The sequence below is a fragment of the Eptesicus fuscus genome, chromosome 13, assembly GCF_027574615.1.
Source record: "Eptesicus fuscus isolate TK198812 chromosome 13, DD_ASM_mEF_20220401, whole genome shotgun sequence".
In the NCBI taxonomy this organism is placed as follows: Eukaryota; Metazoa; Chordata; class Mammalia; order Chiroptera; family Vespertilionidae; genus Eptesicus; species Eptesicus fuscus.
Genome location: NC_072485.1, coordinates 1,697,673 through 1,715,963, shown reverse-complemented (window position 1 = coordinate 1,715,963; position 18,291 = coordinate 1,697,673). Strand labels below are relative to the sequence as shown.

Sequence of the window (18,291 nt, the reverse complement as noted above, 5' to 3'; positions counted from 1 at the left end):
ATTACCTTCTAGATTTAAAAAAAATCCCCCCAAAAAGTCGCACAGAAGTTAACTGATGGAACGAACTGTAGCCTGAGCCTCACAGGGTCTCTCCTGGGTGCTGTGCGCGTCCACTGCACGTTCTGTGGCTGTCCGTCAAGGAAAGGACACAAGACTGAGACCGTTCACTGTGCTCCTGCTCGACTTGCTTTAATAGCAGTGTGGGACAAATAGCTAGTGAGGCCCTGGCCGGTGTGGCTCAGTGGATAGAGCGTCGGCCTGCAGACCGAAGGGTCCTGGGTTTGATCCCGGTCAAGGGCACGTACCTCCGTGGCAGGCTCCTCCCCAGCCTAGGCCTTGGTCGCAGCTCATGCAGGAGGCAGCCAATCGATGTGTTTCTTTCACATCAGTATTTCTCTGTCTTTCCCTCTCTTTGAAATTAATGGGAAAATACCCTTTGGTGAGGATTAAAAAATAATAATAATAATTAATTAATTAATAAGTAGCTAGTGATAACCTGACTTCGTTCACCCCTGGTTTTCACCGAAGAAAACCAAGAAGTGTTCTTATTCTGTAAGCTGGCCAGATTCGGCTGGGACTCCAGAGCCCTCAGTCTCCCGCTGCATTTGGTCAGTAAACAACAGGTCATGTTGTTTCGATTGGGGAGCTCGAGGGTCAGGCTTTGCCCGTTTCCATGAAACGGCCTGTCTTCCCCAGAGGAGCACCAGGCGGGGAAACGGCTTGGACGCCAGCTTTGGGGCGTGGTAGTACTCTGCCGCCTGCCGATCCTCGAGAAGGCGGGTGGGTCTCTGGGAGGACAGCGAGGGCCGACCCTGCGACTCTGAGCCACAGGAGGTCAAGCCCGGCATTTCCACCTTTTGGCTGCCTGAGCCTGGGCTGCGAGCCTCTTCCCTGACCGCGCGCTGTCTGTGTCCTCACCTGCCATGTAGTAGTAACACCTACTCGCCGGACTTTTGTGACGTCTGTGTGAGTTACTATCCAGGGACCGTACCTGAGAGAGGAGGGGAGTCCCGGTACATACTGCTTCATACACATTAGCAGTGTTACTTGTTACTTTAACCCTACAGAGGGCAGTCACTCACTGAAAAACTATCAAGTGGTCATACTAGAAACTCTACCACAAAGACAGCATGACTTCATGTTGAAAACATTCTAGTTTCACTGGTAGTCGTGTGTAGCTATGACCTGGGTAGTGAGCTGCCCCATCTCCTAGAGACTCTGTTTTATTGCCTGTCAGTGGAGATAATCCCAGTTCTGGATGCCGTTGGCTTCGCGATGGTGTGCATATTCCAGGCTCCCCAGGCCTCCTGCTGTGGCCGCTGACGCTCTGCTCTCTCCCTGGCAGACCCGAAGGCGGCGGAGGAGGAAGACGGAGGCTTCAGCTCACCGCTCATGCTCTGGCTGCAGCAGGAACAGAAGCGCAAGGAAAGCATCACTGAGAAAAAGCCCAAGAAAGGCCTGGTGTTTGAAATTTCCAGTGACGACGGCTTCCAGATCTGTGCGGAGAGCATTGAAGGCGAGTGGATTGCTCGGGCTCCCGCAGCACAGAGCTGCACCATCCATGTGTGTGCCACTTGGTGGGCGGGTCTGTGCCGGCTGTGATGGGAGATGTTTGGAGGCTTTGCACATTTGATTTGTCCTTAAGAAGTTAGTGTTCCTGAGAAACAGTCCGTAGTTTATGGGAAAAGTTAGGGATACAGATTATGTTTTTAAGGTTACACACACCCTGCATAGCGCATGAGACCTCTGCTTGTCTCTCTCACTTTTTTCCTACCACTTCCTGTTTTGTTGTTGTTTCTTTTTTTTCTTTCTTTTTTTTTTTAATTTCAGAGAGGAAGGAGGGGGGGAGAGAGAGAAACATCAATGATGAGAGAAGAGAATCGTGATTGGCTGCCTCCTGCACCACCCCTACTGGGGATTGAGCCCACAACCCAGGCTTGTGCCCTGACCAGAATCAAACCTGGAACCCTTTACTTCACAGGCCAACGCTCTATCCACTGAGCCAAACGACCAGGGCCTTCCTGTACATCTTGAATGCTGTTCACCCTCACCTCTGTGCCTCCTGCATGTCTTCCCTCCACCTGGAATGCTTCCCCCCACGTTCACCTGCTGACCTTCAACTCGGAAAGTCTTCCCTGATCTTCTGAGGCAGATACACAGTCCTGCCCCCTCTTTTCCGCCCCTTTCAGATTCTTACATATTTCTCCCACTGAGCTTAAAATTTGTTCTATAAATGTTTGTTTACTTTTATGTCTTACTCAACAGGGAACTTCCCATAAGGGCTTGCAGCTTATGTTCTTATTTAACACTAGAGGCCCAGTGCACGAAATTCGTGAAGAGTGGGAGGGGTCCCTCAGCCTGGCCTACACCCTCTCACAATCCGGGACCCCTTGGGGGATGTCCGACTGCCGGTTTAGGGATCCCAGGGATCAGGCCTAAACCGGCAGTCAGACATCTCTCTCACAATCTGGGACCCCTGGCTCCTAACCACTCTCCTACCTGCCTGCCTGATCGCCCCTAACCACTCGCCTGCCTGCCTGATTGCCCCTAACCGCTCACTTGCCTGCCTGATTGCCCCTAACTGCCCCTGCCTCGGCCGCCACTGCCGCGGCTTTGTCCGAAAGTTCGTTTGGCTGTCCGGTCTAGTTAGCATATTACCCTTTTATTATTATAGATTTTTGTGCCCCTAACATGTAGCTGTTCATTAGCTGTTGAAGGACTGGTGAATGTTCTGTAGGCAAAAGGTACTAGAGGAGTTTCAAGGAAAGAAAGGTCACTGTGGGTCAGTGAGAGTTATCAAAAAACCATGAAAGCCCTAGCTGGTGTTGCTCAGTGGATAGCGTGCTGGCCTGTGGACCAAAGAGGTTCGATTCTGGTTGAGGGCACGTACCTTGGTTGCAGGCTCCTCCTTGGCCCTGGCCCTGTTCAGGGCGCTCACAGGAGGCATTCAGTCGATAATTGATGTGTTTCTCTGACATCAATGTTTCTCTCTCTCTTTCCCGCTCTCATCCACTCTCCCTAAAAATCAATGGAAAAATATCCTTGAGTGAGGATTAACAACAACAAAAGAAAGAAAGAACAATGTTAAGAGAACTAGATTGAGTCTGAAATCCACATGGATTTCTTCCCACCACTCCACACTTACTTCTGTGACAGTGAGAGACGATAGGATCTTAGGGGAGAGCTGGAAGGGATTGTGCAGGTTTCCAGTTACAACTCGTAATTGAAAGGAACTGAGAAGGCACGGTGTCCCCACAGCCTTGGTTAAATTGTTCATTGTTATTGCACTGGTTAAGGTGTAGGGAATAGAATTAACACCAAACGCTTCGGTTTGGGGTCCAGGTGCCATCAAGGGATGGCAGTGCTTTGGGGACTCGGGTCATTTTCAGGCAGTCCGGATGCCTTACTGCCTCTGTGTCCTTTCTCCAGAAAGGACAGTCCCTCTCAGCTGCTCAGGCACGCACTGATTGAAACTAACGAAACCAAACCTGCTGCAGCGGGAGGGTGTGCTTTCACGCCACGGGACTGAGAGCGGTGCTTGCGCCGCTCCTGGCACAAGACGCTTGTTGGAACGTTTCATTTCCTCACAGATGCCTGGAAGTCGCTGACAGATAAAGTCCAGGAAGCGCGATCCAATGCCCGTCTAAAGCAGCTCTCGTTTGCAGGTAATGGCTAACGTGCTCATTTTGCTCCTGTCTCAGAATATTCTGGTAGCTTGTTGGTCTACATTATAGAGTTGATTTTAAAAACAAAACACAGCAACATTCTTTTTAAAAAAATAAAATTTCACAACTTTATTGCAATATAATTCTTTTACTATACCGTTCACCCCTTTAAAGCATACAATTCAGTGGCCTTTAGTATGTTCACAGAGGAACAACCGTCATTTCTGTATCATGCAGGACACTTTCATTATCGCTGAGAGCAGCCTCGTGCCCATCAGCAGTCAAGCTCCAGCCCCTGGCCACCACGAGTCCGCTTTCTGTGCCAGTGGGTTTGCTGTGTATTTCGTACGTGGGACAGGGCTAGGCTATTCAGCTGGAGGAGAATTTTACACATTACCGGTAACAAGTTCAGAACGACTGTACAAATTTAATTATAGTTCATCCAGTGCATAAAAAAGGAATTGTGCAACATGTGGCCTTCTGGGGCTGGCTTCTTTCATTTAATATGCTCTGCTGTAATGTGGCCTCAGTACTCCCGGCCTTTTTTTTTTTTTTTTTTTAACAAATGAATTTTGGCAAAAGACACATAAAATTACCATCTTAACCATTTTGAAGGGTAGAAATCCAGTGGTGTTAAATACATTCACATTGTTGTATAGCCATCACCACCCATAACTCTTCATTCTTCGCACCCTGGCCCCTGGCAACCACCATTATAGTTTTTGTCTTTGTGAGTTGGATTACTTTAAGCACCTTATATAATCACTAGAGGCCCGGTGCACAAATTCGTGCATGGGTGGGGTCCCTCTGGGTGGCCTGCAGGGATCAGGCCAACCCGAAGTCCAATGCCGCCTGCAGCTCCTACCTGCCACTCCCGCTCATCCCGACCCCACTGTGCCAGCCACGGGCTCACGCCCAATCAGTCCCAATTGGGAGTCCTATATCTGGTGCCCCTCCCAAGGGGAGTGGCCTGCGAGGTCAGGCTGAAACCGGCTCTCTGACATCCCCCAAGGGGTCCCGGGTTGCGAGAGGGTGCAGCCCAGGCTGAGGGACCCCACCAGTGCCCGATCGGGCAGGGGAGGGACCACTGAAGGGCTCCAGGGTGTGTCCGGCCCATCTAGCTCAGTCCCGACTGGCCGGACACCAGCAGCAAGCTAACCTACCAGTTGGAGTATCTGCCCCCTGGTGGTCAGTGCATGTCATAGCGAGCGGTTGAGCAGCCTTAGCATATCATTAGCATATTACGCTTTGATTGGTTGGTTGTTCTGCCATTTGGTCTATTTGCATATTACCCTTTTATTATATAAGATACAGTTTGTGACTTGCTTATTTCATTTACAATAATGTCCTCAAAGTTCATCCATGTTGTAGTATATGTCAGGATTTCTTTTTAAGGCTGAATAATATTTTACTGTATTTTACATTTTGCTTATCCATTGATTGTCGATGGACACTTGGGTTATTTAATTAATATTAATTCCTTATTAGATACATGTTTGCAAATAATTGCTCTCATTCTGTGGGCTGACTTTTTACTCTATGGATAGTGTCCTCCCGTTTTTTGCAGATTGGTGAGGGAGATATTTTGGGGCAAGAAAACAGGGTTAATGGGTCCAGCTCTGACCAACTGGTTGTCACTGGAGGAACTGTAATTAAATTTGTACTTAGTTGTCCTGAACTAGTTATTGGTAACGTGTAAAATTCTACTCCTGGAGGGTTGGCTCAGTGTTCTCCTCCTCAGATTGAATAGCCTGGCCCTTTCTTTCTCCAGTGGCACAAAGATTTCTTTGTTTTATCCATGTCTTGTGCTGCAATATGCAATGGTAAGAAACCCTACGCTCTGGAGGCAGTTAGAACCGAGTTCAAGCTCTATTTCTGCCCTGTTGTTATTGATATTCTGTTGTTTGCAGCTAACTAACTTCTCTGAGCCTGGATCTCCGTATCTATAAGGTGATAATATTAATGCAACTTTTGATCTTTGTTGTGAGGATTAATTAAAATAATGAGCTTGACATTATTGGCAGCCATTCATTTATATGTAACTATGTATTTATGTACCCTAATATACCTAATGTGCCCAATTAAGAGCATTATCCTGACTGAAGAGATTTGAAACAGAATTCAGGGAAACATTGAATACTAGCACTTTTTATAGCATCTTCTCTTTTTGTAATCTTTATTATTGAAAGTATTACATATGTCCCCCTTCCCCCCATTGAACCCTTCTAGCCCATCTCTGCCCCGGGCCTTCACCACCATGTTGTCTGTGTCCATGGGTTACACAGGCATGCATGCAAGTTCTATGGATGATCACCTCCCACCCACCCACCCTTCCCCGCCTTCCCTCTGAGAGTCCACATTCTGTTCACTGTCTCTGGATATATTTTGTTCATTACATTCCACATATGAGTGAGATCAGTGATACTTGTCTTTCTCTGACTGGCTTATTTCACTTAGCATGATACTCTCCAGGTCCCTCCCTGCTGTCTCAAAGGGTAAAAGATCCTTTTTTTTTTTTTTTTTTTGCTGCTGCATAGTATTCCATGGTGTAAATGTACCACAGCTTTTTACCCACTCGTCTCCTGATGGGCATTTAGATATTGTAAATTGCACTGCTATGAACATAGAGGTGCATACATTCTTTCTGATTGGTGTTTCAGGTTTCTAGGATATATTCCTAGAATTGGGAACACTGGGTCAAATGGCAGTTCCATATTTAATTTTTGAGGAAACTCCATACTGTTTTCCATAATGGCTCACCAGTCTGCATTCCCACCAGCAGTGCACGAGGGTTCCCTTTTCTCCGCATCCTCCCAGCACTTGTCATTTGATAATTTGTTGATGGTGGCCATTCTGATAGGTGTGAGGTGATATCTCATTGTTGTTTTAATTTGCATCTCTCTGATGATCAGTGACTTTGAGCTTTTTTTCATATGTCTCTTGGCCTTCAGTGTGTCCACTTTGGAGAAGTACCTTCACCTTGCCCATTTTTTTAATTGTTTTTTTTTTTTCTTCTTTTAAGTTTTATGAGTTACTTATATATTTTGGGTATTAGCCCTTTATCAGATGTATCATCGCCAAATATGTTCTCCCCTGCAGTGAGCTCCCTTTTCGTTTTGGCGATTGTTTCTTTTGCTGTGCGGAAGCTTTTCATTTTGATATAGTCCCATTTGTTTGTTTTCTCAATTTCCATTGTCCTAAGAGATGTATCGGTAAACATATTGCTACGAGAGATGTTTGAGATTTTGCTGCCTTTGGTTTCTTCTAGGATATTTATGGTTTCACGACTTACATTTAAATCTTTTTTATCCATTTTGAGTTTATTCTTGTGTATCATGTAAGTTGGTGGTCTCTAGTTCCAATTTTTTGCATGTATCTGCCCAATTTCCCCCACACCATTCATTGAAGAAACTCTCTTGACTCCATTGTATATTCTTGCCTCCTTTATCGATTAATTGTAGTTTTCCGAGTACAAGTCTTTTACTGCCTTGGTTAAGTTTATTCCTAAGTATCTTAATTTTTTTTGTTGCAGTGGTAAATGGGATTGTTTGTTTAGTTTCTCTTTCTGAAAATTAATATTGGTGTACAAAAAAAACATAGATTTCTGGGTGTTGATTTTAGATCCTGCTACATTTATTAAATCTAATAGTTTTTTGATGGAGTCTTTTCTGTGTACAATATCATGTCATATGCAAATAATGAGAGTTTTACTTCCTCCTTTCCAATTTTGATGCCTTTTATTTCTTCTTCTTGTCTGATCGCTGTGGCTAGGACTTCCAGTACTGTGTTGAATAAGAGTGGTGAAAGCGGACATCTCTGTCTTGTTCCTGGTTTTAGGGGAAATGGTTTTCATTTTTTCCCATCGAGTATGATGTTGGCTGTATGTTTGTCATATATGGCCTTTATTATGTTGAGATACGATCACTGTATTCCCACTTTGCAGAGTTTTTATCAAAAATGGGTGTTGGATTTTGTCAAATGCTTTTTCTGCATCTATTGATATGATCATGTGATTTTTGCTTTTTAATTTGTTTGTGATGTATCACATTTATTGATTTGGGAATATTGTACCAGCCTTGCATTCCTGGAATAAATCCCACTTGATCATGGTGTATGATCTTTTTAATATATTGCTGGATCCAATTTGCTAATATTTTGTTGAGGATTTTAGCATCTGTGTTCATCAGGGATATTGGCCTGTAATTCTCTTTCTTTGTAGTGTCTTTATCTGGTTTTGGAATTAGGATAATGCTGGCCTCATAAATGAGCTTGGAAGTGTTCCTTCCTTTTGGGTTGTTTTTTTTTTTTTTTTTTTTAATAGTTTGAGGAGGATATGTGTTAGTTTTTCATTGAATGTTTGGTAAAACTCCCCTGTGAAACTTTTGTTTGCTGGGAGGTTTTTTTTTATTACTGCTTCTATTTCATCAGTTGTTATTGGCCTACTCAGGTTTTCTGATTCTTCCTGATTCAGTTTTGTGAGATTATATTTGTGTAGGAATTTTCCCATTTCATCCACATTGTCCAGCTTGTTGTCATATAGTTGTTCATAGTATTTTCTTAAAATCCTTTGTATTTCTGTGGTGTCATTTGTTACTTCTCCGCTTTTGTTTCTGATTTTTATTATTTCCTTCCTCCTACTTACTCTCGGCTTTCCTTGTTCTCTTTCTAGTTCTTTAAATTGTAGGGTTAAATAGTTGGTTATTAATTTTTCTTATTTTTTGAAGTGGGCATTTCGTGCTATGAACTTCCCTTTCAGGACTGCTTTTGCTGTGTCCAGAGATTTTGGGTTGTTGTGTGTTTATTTTCATTTCTTTCAAGGAAGTTTTTTTATTTCCTTCTTGATCTCATTGGAAACCCATTCATCCTCCTATCTAATAAAAGAGTAATATGCAAATTGACCATACCTCTGCTACACCCACTAGCACGCCCACCAGCCAATCAGGAGCGAGTATGCAAATTAACCCAACCAAGATGGCTGCGGCCACAGAGCGAGCAGGAGGCTTGGGTTTCCCTGGCAATGGAGGCAGCCAAGCTTCGTGCACATCCTGGCCAGTCCAGGCCTCCGCTCAAGGCTACAAAGTTTCAATTATAGAAGATAAATAGATACCAGGGCCTCTGCTTGGGTTGCCAGGGGGCGTGGCTGGCCTGAAACCACCACAGGCCCCTCGCCCAGGCCACCCCACGCCCCAAGGGAACTCCCACCCTGATCCAGGACACCCTTCAGGGCAAACCAGCTGGCCCCCACCCATGCACCAGGCCTCTATCCTATCTAATAAAAGAGTAACATGCAAATTGACCATCGCTCCAACACACAAGATGGCTGCCCCCATGTGGTCAAAGATCCTGCCCCCATGTGGACACAAGATGGCCGCCACAAGATGGCCAGCAGGGAGGGCAGTTGGGAGGGACCAGGCCTGCAGGGGAGGGCAGTTAGGGGTGACCAGGCCAGCAGGGGAGGGCAGTTAGGGGCAGTCAGGCTGGCAGGGGAGTGGTTAAGGGATGATCAGGCTGGCAGGCAGATGCGGTTAGGGGCAATCAGGAAGGCAGGCAGGCGAGCAGTTGGGAGCCAGCAGTCCTGATTGTGAGAGGGATCCCAGATTGGAGAGGGTGCAGGCTGGGCTGAGGGACACCTCCTCCCCCCGTGCACGAATTTCGTACACCGGGCCTCTAGTTGTTTAATAACATGCTATTTAGCCTCCATGTGTTTGAATGTTTTGGGGTGTTTTTACTGTAGTTTATTTCTAATTTCATTCCACTGTGATCTGAGAAGATGCTTGATATGTTTTCAGTCTTCTTGAACTTGCAGAGACTTGTTTTGTGTCCTAACATGTGGTCTGTCTTTGTGAATGACCCAGGTGCACTACAGCTTTGGGGTGAAATGTTCTATAAATGTCACTTAAGTCCATCTGTATATAATTAGGTGCTCCTACATTGTGTGCATATATGTTTCCCGTAGTTATAACTTCTTGTTGGATTGATCTCTTTAGTATTATGTAATGACCTTTGTTGTCTTTTATGATGGCCTTCATTTTGAAGTCTGTTTTTGTCAGGTATGAGGATTGGTATCCCAGCTTTTTTTTTCTTTTCTGTTTGCATGGAACATTTTTTCCATCCCTTCACTCTCATCCTGTGTGAGTCTTTTGTTCTGAGGTGGATCTCTTGTAGACAGCATATAATTGGGTCATGTTTTTTATCTATTCAGCTACCCTATGTCTTTTTTTTAAATATATGTTTTTATTGATTTCAGAGAGGAAGGGAGATAGATAAAAATATCAATGATGAGAAGGAGTCATTGATCGCTGCCTCCTGCACACCTCTCACTGGGGATTGAGCCCGCAACCCAGGCATGTGCCTTTGCCTGGAATTGAACCTGGGACCCTTCAGTCCACAGGCTGACACTCTATCCACTGAGCCAAACTGGCTAGGGCAGCCCTATGTCTTTTGATTGCAGCATTTTTTTTAACTGAAATTCTTTATTGTTTAAAGTATTACACGAGTCTCCTTTTTCCCCCATTGACCTCTCCCGGCCACTCCCACCCCCCAGCTCATGAACCACAACCTCTGGGGTTGGGGACGCGAAAGCTGACTGGTCAGCATGTACCCACGGCATTCTCGTGGCTACAGACCCTTCTGCATTAGTGCACCAAGGTTCATCCGTTCCCTCGGCCGCGAATGGCCTTCCACCAAGACCCAGCACAGCCCTTCCAGACTTCCGCCTTTTGTGACCACTCTTCTTTATACCTGTGTCATCCGTTATCCCTGAGAATGCTTTTGGCCTCAAGTGACAGAAACCCCAACTCTTGACTGATTTAAATAGGAAGCTGATTTGCCATTGATGTTTTTCTCTCTCTCTCTCCTGCTCCCTTCCTCTCTGAGATCAATGAAAACATATTTAAAAAAAGAAAGAAAGGAAGGGAGCCAGCGGAGCGACACCAGCTGCGTGGCCTGGGCGGTGCGGGTGCTCTCGGAGCCTCGGTTTACTTCCCTGGAGCTGAAGCTGGGACGCCGGCCCCTGTGGTCACTAGGACCAGAAAATGAAGGGGGCCTATAGCATGTCTCTGCACACAGAGCGGAGATAACAGTCCATGGTTTTCATTTGCTGTTTTCACTTTATCTGTCACGAGTGTTGTCCATATTGATAGATGTGTATTCGCGTAATTTTATTTAAAAATATGTTTGATTGATTTTAGGGAGGGGATAGGAGAGGGAGAGAGAGAAACATCGATCAGCTGCCTCCTGCACACCCCCTACTGGGGATCGAGCCCACAAGCTGGGCAGGCACCCTGACTGGGAATCGAGCCCGTGACCTCTCGGTGCATGGGACGATGCTCAACCAACTGAGCCACACCGGCCAGGGCGTGTCCGCATCATTTGAATGGCCATCCAATGGGAATTCCTGGCTGGTCTTCAGTTCGCCCGTGAGCGGCCTCCGCGGCTGCTCCCTGGCTGGGCCTGTGGCCACGCGCCTGCTGCTGCTCCTCACCCCGCGCCTCTGCCCCGCAGGTGTGAATGGCTTGCGGATGCTGGGGATTCTCCACGACGCGGTCGTGTTCCTGACCGAGCAGCTGTCGGGTGCCAAGCACTGTAGGAATTACAAGTTCCGCTTCCACAAACCGGAGGAGGCCAACGAGCCGCCCCTGAACCCTCACGGCTCAGCCCGGGCTGAGGTGCACCTGAGGCAAGTCTCGTTCTTCTGGAAGCAGTTTGGGTCCGAATTTATTACCTGGCGGTGTCATTATTTTCCCACGTAACCAGGAGATGTTCAGTGTTCGCGCGTCCTCTGTTGCTTTGATTGAGGTATTTCTCTAAATATATTCTAATCCCTTGGCTCCAGGAAGTCGGCGTTTGACATGTTTAATTTCCTGGCTTCCAAGCACCGGCAGCCGCCTGAGTACAACCCCAACGACGAGGAAGAGGAGGAGGTGCAGCTGAAGTCAGCTCGGTGAGTCGGAGGGCGGGCGCTGCACTCTCTGCCTCCCTCTGCTGGCTCCTCGGGGGTAGCCGGGCCTCACCAGACTTCCCCAGGCAACTGAGAGGCCTGAGAGGCCGTGTGGGGAGGTGGCAGGAGCCGGCTGCAGAGACAGCGTGTTAGAGGAGAAATCAAATAACTCTACGGTGTCCGTTTTCTCTTTCTCTGCCAGCTCTGGCTGCACCTTGGAGTCACCCTGGTCAGAAAACACGATAGGTTTTAGCCCTAGCCCATTTGGCTCAGTGGCTGGAGCGCCTGCCCGGAGACTAAAGGATCCTGGGTTCGATTCCAGTCAAGGGCACGTACCTCAGTTGCAGGCTCCTCCCAGCCTGGGCCCTGGTCGGAGGGGAGGGGGCGTGCGGGAGGCAACCAACGATGTGTTTCTCACACAGCGATATTTCTCTCTCTATTCCACCCTCTCTAAAATCAATGGGAAAATATCCTCAGGTGAGGATTTTAAAAAAAAAGGAAGTATTTAAAAGAGTCCTAATTTTATAAGGTACTTGTTTGCTTGGCACTGAGCAAGGAGAACACTGGGTCTTCTCCTCCAGGACCCTTTGGTCTAAGACTTAGAACTGAGTGGAGTTCCTTACTCCGTCCTTGTCTCCGTAGGAGGGCGACCAGCATGGACCTGCCCATGCCCATGCGCTTCCGGCACCTGAAGAGGACGTCCAAAGAGGCTGTCGGTGTCTACAGGTATGACTGCGATTCTAGAGAGAATTCCAGGAAACGCGCTGTTTTCCAAAATCGAAGTGGACCCACTGCTCGAGTGCGTGCCCCCCTCAGAAAGCTGGGGTTGTAGGTAGTATTCATTGAACCTGAGGCCCTGGGTCCTGCAGTTCTTACACTGAACCACGCATTTAACCCAGCGAAGCTTCCCATGCGGCTGCGTCAGTGGCTGTATGCAAAATGGAGAGCGCTTTCGTCCTTGGCATGTGTCAGAAAGGCCCTGTCCTCAGACCAGGTGCGGCCATGTTCTTTTTCCCCCACGTGTCTGTCCCTCTTGGGGGACTAACGGGGTTCTACTCATTAATTCGTGTAGACTGTGTTAACTCACACAGTTAACCTTACTGTGGGATGTGTGGCTGACCCCTTGTCCATCGTCCTGTCCTAGGTCTCCCATCCATGGCCGGGGTCTCTTTTGTAAGAGAAACATTGATGCGGGTGAGATGGTGATCGAGTACGCTGGCAATGTCATCCGCTCCATCCAGACTGACAAGAGAGAGAAGTACTACGACAGCAAGGTGTGTCTCACACTTCTCTCTCCTCTTCTTTTGTTTTGTTATAGAAAGTGACCACCAACTATAAATATCTCCAGATCAAAAAATAAATAGTATTCCCGGGCCCTGTGGCTCAGTTGGTTGGCATCATCCCCTGCACGGAAAGGTTGCGGGCTCGATCCCTGGTAGGGGGCATGCAGGAGGCAGCCAGTCGATGTTGTGCTTTCACATCAATGTTTCTCTCTCCCTCTCCCTTCTTCTCTAAAAATCAATTTTTTAAAAATAGTACTTAATTGATTCAAACACACTTTTTTTTTTTTTTTTCAACATTTCTGTATCCTCTGAAATTTGTGGTGGGACCAGTAAGCTCACAATCCACTCTAAGGATTATTATACAAAATACTCACTGAAGGTTTGTCTGAATGGATCTCAGAGTCAAAACCACACAGCAACACAATTCTCAGGTTTCTCTTCCTGTTGGCTGGAACATCAAAAAGAAAAGAAAAAAAGAAACTAGTAATCTAGTGTCTATAATCTAGGAATTCATCATGGAAATGTCCTGAGAAATGGGAGGAATCTGGAAATTACACTAGAAGAAATGTTGTTCAGCAGCAGCAACTATAAGTCACATCAGGAAAAGGTTGGGCCCTGGCCGGTGTGGCTCAGTGGATAGAGCATCCGCCCCCAGACGGAAGGTCTCAGGTCAGGTCCCGTCACAGTCACATACCTTGGTTGCAGCTCGATCCCCGGCCCTGGGCGGGGCAAGTGTGGAAGGCAGCCAACTGATGTATTTCTCTCACATCGATGTGTCTCTCTCTGTTTCTTCCCTTCCCTTCCATTCTCCCTAAAAAGGAATGGGAAAATATCCTCAGTGAGGGCTAACAAAAATCTTTTTTAAACACGTATTTCTCAGTTACAAAAAAGAAAGAAAAGGCTGGGAAACTCTCAAATCTGGGCTGTACTGAACGCAGGTCCCCGCTCTCCTTCGCACGCAGGGCATCGGCTGCTACATGTTCCGCATCGATGACGCCGAGGTGGTGGACGCCACCATGCACGGCAACGCCGCCCGCTTCATCAACCACTCGTGCGAGCCCAACTGCTACTCCCGGGTCATCAACGTGGACGGGCAGAAGCACATCGTCATCTTCGCCGTGCGCAAGATCTACCGCGGGGAGGAGCTCACCTACGACTACAAGTTCCCCATCGAGGACGCCAGCAACAAGCTGCCCTGCAACTGCGGCGCCAAGAAATGCCGGAAGTTCCTGAACTGAAGCCAGGACCGCCTTCGCCAGAGCCGGGAGTGCGGGCCTGAGGGGCCTCCCCGATGGCTGAGCCCTGAGTCCCGTATTCACGTTATACATGTGATCGCAGCCCTGGGGAGAGTTGAGGTCTCAGAAAAGATCCGTGACCTGCCTTCTGCTGGGGCCCCTGATTATGTGCTGTTAAAAAACGGGGAGAGGGGTCCCTAGCAGACGTGCCTGGAAGGAGCTCTGGATGAGTTGCCTTGGGAGGTTGGGCTGAGCCTCTCCTCAGAGAGAAGTGGCCGTCCTCTCCGTGGCCCGTCCCCACGCCCTGCAGCCAGGGGCCGGCCAGAGCCCTGGGGGTGGGGTGGTTTGGTCCCTGACCACTTGCCGGGCCGGGCCCACCTAGAGCCGTCGGGGAACAAACAGGAGGCGGGTGGTTTCCTTGCCTTCCCAGTGAGCGCTCGCTTCTGGTTGGGAAAGAGGATCCTCGGCACCTTTGGTGTCGAAGGCTGTGTTGGGGTTGTGCCAGTTAATGACCAAACGCCGAGCCTGTGGCTGTAAGTGGGAGGACGTCCCATGGCCTCATCTCAGCCAGTTACCTTCCTTGGCGGTAGGAGCAGCTTCCTCCTCACTCCTCTTCACTCCCCTTCCGCGTTCTCCCTGCTCGGCCTCCACTGCTTCCCATTCTCTCTGGGTGGAGGAGACTGTGACTCCTGCTCAAGGACACTCCCTGTGGGCATACTGTGCGCCTCCGAACGTCCCCTGAGCCTGGAGGCACTCCCAGTGGGAGGTGGACAGGAGGCCTTGGCCGGAACCAGACAGAAGGAGGCGTTTTCTCAAAGCTCCGCTGAGAGTTTTGGAGAAATGTCCAGAGCCTGTATTTGAGACAAGGGAAAGATTGTTCCAATAGTTGAGGCATGCAGCAACCAGAGCATCGGGCCGGGGTGCCTCTGGGCCCCATCCCTGGGCCATGGTGACCATTTTCCCTTTGTGACGACATAGGAAGACTTGATCTTTAAAGGGTCCATGTCCAGTTGAAGGCACAACACTAATCAGATTTCAAGGCCCAAACCTTGGGGACTGAGCACCTTGCATTGAGGGGCCTGCCACCTATGCAAACTCCACGGCTCGTGAGTTCATGACACTACTGCCCTGCGCCCCCGGACGCGTCACCGGCACACCGCTCCCCACCCCGACAGTGTCCCCCCTATTAAATTAAGTCATCAGATTTTACTCTGTTCTGTTTACAGTTTACTATTTAAGGTTTTATAAATGTAAATATATTTTGTATATTTTTCTATGAGAAGCACTTCATAGGGAGAAGCACTTATGACGAGGCTATTTTTTAAACCGCGGTATTATCCTAATTTAAAAGATCGGTTTTAAATAAGTTTTTATTTTCATAGGATGAAGTTAAAGAAACTATTCAGCTGTACATGCAAAGTCTGGCTTTTCCTGCCCAGCTCCTCCTGGAAGTTTCCGTTGTTCCGTGTGTAGTTTGTGTGCCCTGTTGACATACACGTTTCCTGGGTCTGCTCTTCAACAATAAAAGGAAAGGAAGGTCACCCAGCCCCACGGCCGCTGCTCTTCTTTCCCGCACTGGCCCCTTCCCGGCCCTGGCTCCGAGCGGTGATACGTGGTCCTCTCCTTTCCCGCCTCACTGTTAGCGACCGAGCGGATGGCACCTGACATCCCCGTCACCATCTGCCTCGTAGATCACCTTGTTCCTCCCGTGTCCACTGCGCCCTCATTCCTGCAGAGACCCCATTGAAGCTGAAGCAGATCTGCTCCGCCCCGGCAGGCAGCGCGGTCCCTTCCCCGAGCCCGTCCCTGGGAAGTGCAGCCAAGCAATACTCCGCCGGCTCTGTCCTGGCTCCCGGCTCCGCTGTGCCTTCGCCCTGGGCGCCTGGGCTCCCGTGCCCTTACGGCTCCGTGTGGTGGCTCTGCTGGGACATGCACTGTCCCGTGCGGGCCCGCCCTGTGGCCAGGGTGGCAGACTGCCCTGAGGCGCGGAGAAGGCACTCCACCCAGACCTCCCGCCCTTCCTCTCGCCCGTGAACAAGACGTGGTGGCCCGAGGGTTCACTACTGTCTGGTTTCCTTTATTATTGCACTGTGTGAGGTTTTTGTAAATCCTTTAGTTTTTTATTTTTATTTTTTAGAAAAAAACCTTAAGCTGCATTTGTTACTGGAATGATTAATGCACTGATGGGTCATGACTTCACCAAAGGCCAGTCCGGGTGGGGACTCAGCTGAGCAGACCCAGTTCCTGGTCTGCCAGGCCGAGGACCGTGAACCCTCCTCTGTCCCAAACCTGCGTCTCCCGTGGCTGCAGGTGGTCTGCCTGGCCTTGCCCTCCCTGGTTATAACCACGGAAACGAGAAGTCCCTCCCACAGCTCAGCCTTGAGTTCATTGCCAAACTTCCGCCAACCTGCCAGGGACTTGGGGAGTGAGCTAAGCAGGCAGAAGGTGGGACAGCTGCCTCCAAAACGCCCAAATTTGTTTTGAAAGTGAGCGAAGAAGTCTCCTCACAGAAGTGCAGACAGGTGCTGCGGTGGGTCACTCCTAAGAGTCTCCAAGGGGCACCCCAATCCCTAAGGAGTGACAGGCTGCACCTGGCTGGTTCTGTGAGCACTGGCACCCGCACGGCTGTGCTGCTGCGGCCGCCGCCTGGTGGCGGAGACGCCGTGTAACCGGAATAGCTGCTGGCGCTGACCCTTGGCCAGAACTCGGTCCCTCTGTTACTGTCCACCACCTTCAGCACAACCCCTCCTGGTTTTAGACCAGGAGCGAGTTACGGGAGCCCTGGCAGCTGTATGCTCCGCCCAGGCTCCTTTGCGCGATCCAGGCCCCACCCTGCTCGCCCTGCAGATCCCCGGCCACGCGGTGAGTTCCACGCGGCACCCTGGATTTCACACAACACAAATCTTAATGAATGTATCTTTCTAAAGGACTGACGTTCAATCAAATATCCGAAACTACTAAAGGTCCAAACCTTGTCAGATGATAACTTTTAAGTTTGATTTGGGATACTTTAAGTTAAATTTTTTTTTTTTTTTTTTTTTAAGGAAAAGCGGGTCATTGCAAAGGGCTGGGTGTGATTTTGTTTCGTCTCCTTCATTTAAAGCAATACAAGGTGATTGAGCAGATGGTTTTATGCCGAATCACGAACACCAGTCAAGACTCACACTCTGAAAACTTGCAACTTTTGTGTTTTGGTTTTCAAATAAGTATAAATATGATATATATAGGAACTCATATAGTAACGCACCGTGTAACAAAGCCTCGTGCAGCCATGGCTTTCATTCTCCCAACACTATAGATGAGGGTGTGCTCCGGGTGTAGTGGCGGCGGGAAAGCCGCTGGCCCTCTGATGCTCGGGAACGGGGAGGCCCGGACACGGCGAGGCGACGGCGGTTCCAGCGGTCAGAGACGCCCGAGGGGCCTCCTGGATGCTTTCCTGCCAGTGGATGTTGCCAGGCAGTATCTGTACTTGTTTTTCTATTTTTGGTTATGAGTGTTGGGGTTACCACCTGCATTTAGGGGAAAATCGTGTTCTGTGCTTTCCTGGTATCTTGCTCCCAGGTACTCTAGTTCTGTCTTCAACCAAGAAAATAGACTCGTGGTGTTTCTTTCATTGAACTTTTAACAGTCTCTTTAGTAAATACAGGTAGTTGAATAATTGTTTCAAAAGCTCAACAGATGACAAGCTTCTTTTCTAAAAATGACACTTCTTGATACCTTTATCATGTATAACAGATCTTTCGGTTGGTTTGTTTGTTTTCTTTCCTTGTGTTCTTCCAAGCTTCTGGTTAGAGAAAAAAGAGAAAAAAAAGGGGAAAAAAATGTCTAAAGTCCATCAGTGTTAACTCCCTGTGACAGGGATGAAGGAAAATAACTTTAATAGTTCAAAAAATAATAATGCTGAAAGCTCTCTACGAAAGACTGAATGTAAAAGTAAAAAGTGTACATAGTTGTAAAAAAAAAAAGGAGTTTTTAAACATGTTTATTTTCTATGCACTTTTTTTTATTTAAGTGATAGTTTAATTAATAAACATGTCAAGTTTATTGCTGCACGTGGTGGAGCTTTCTTTTGGCTTTGGCTGGGCGGAGGGTTGGGGGAGGGGCACAGGATGCCTTCCGCAGTCCCCTGCCTTACACACTGGCTCTCTCCACAGTATTTCCTGTCCTTA

General features: G+C 48.2%; 1 protein-coding gene and 1 long non-coding RNA gene across 2 annotated transcripts in view; one reads left to right on the top strand and one right to left on the bottom strand.

The window, feature by feature from the left end:
• The window catches only part of KMT2A (lysine methyltransferase 2A), a 96,614-nt gene extending 78,448 nt beyond the window's left edge, over positions 1-18,166 (top strand). Inside the window, exons 30-36 of the mRNA XM_054725161.1 lie at positions 1,346-1,516; positions 3,591-3,665; positions 11,169-11,343; positions 11,500-11,607; positions 12,247-12,330; positions 12,749-12,878; positions 13,850-18,166. Coding sequence (XP_054581136.1) covers positions 1,346-1,516; positions 3,591-3,665; positions 11,169-11,343; positions 11,500-11,607; positions 12,247-12,330; positions 12,749-12,878; positions 13,850-14,125 — 1,019 coding nt within the window. The 3' untranslated portion in view covers positions 14,126-18,166. The remainder of the gene's footprint in view (positions 1-1,345; positions 1,517-3,590; positions 3,666-11,168; positions 11,344-11,499; positions 11,608-12,246; positions 12,331-12,748; positions 12,879-13,849) is intronic.
• Positions 1,227-14,781, bottom strand: LOC129151186 (uncharacterized). The gene is made up of 4 exons (XR_008557936.1): positions 14,698-14,781; positions 13,582-13,698; positions 13,262-13,335; positions 1,227-1,401 (listed from the first exon to the last, which is right to left on the bottom strand). It is a non-coding gene; the product is annotated as an uncharacterized LOC129151186 (long non-coding RNA).
• Positions 18,167-18,291: the final 125 nt, after the last annotated feature.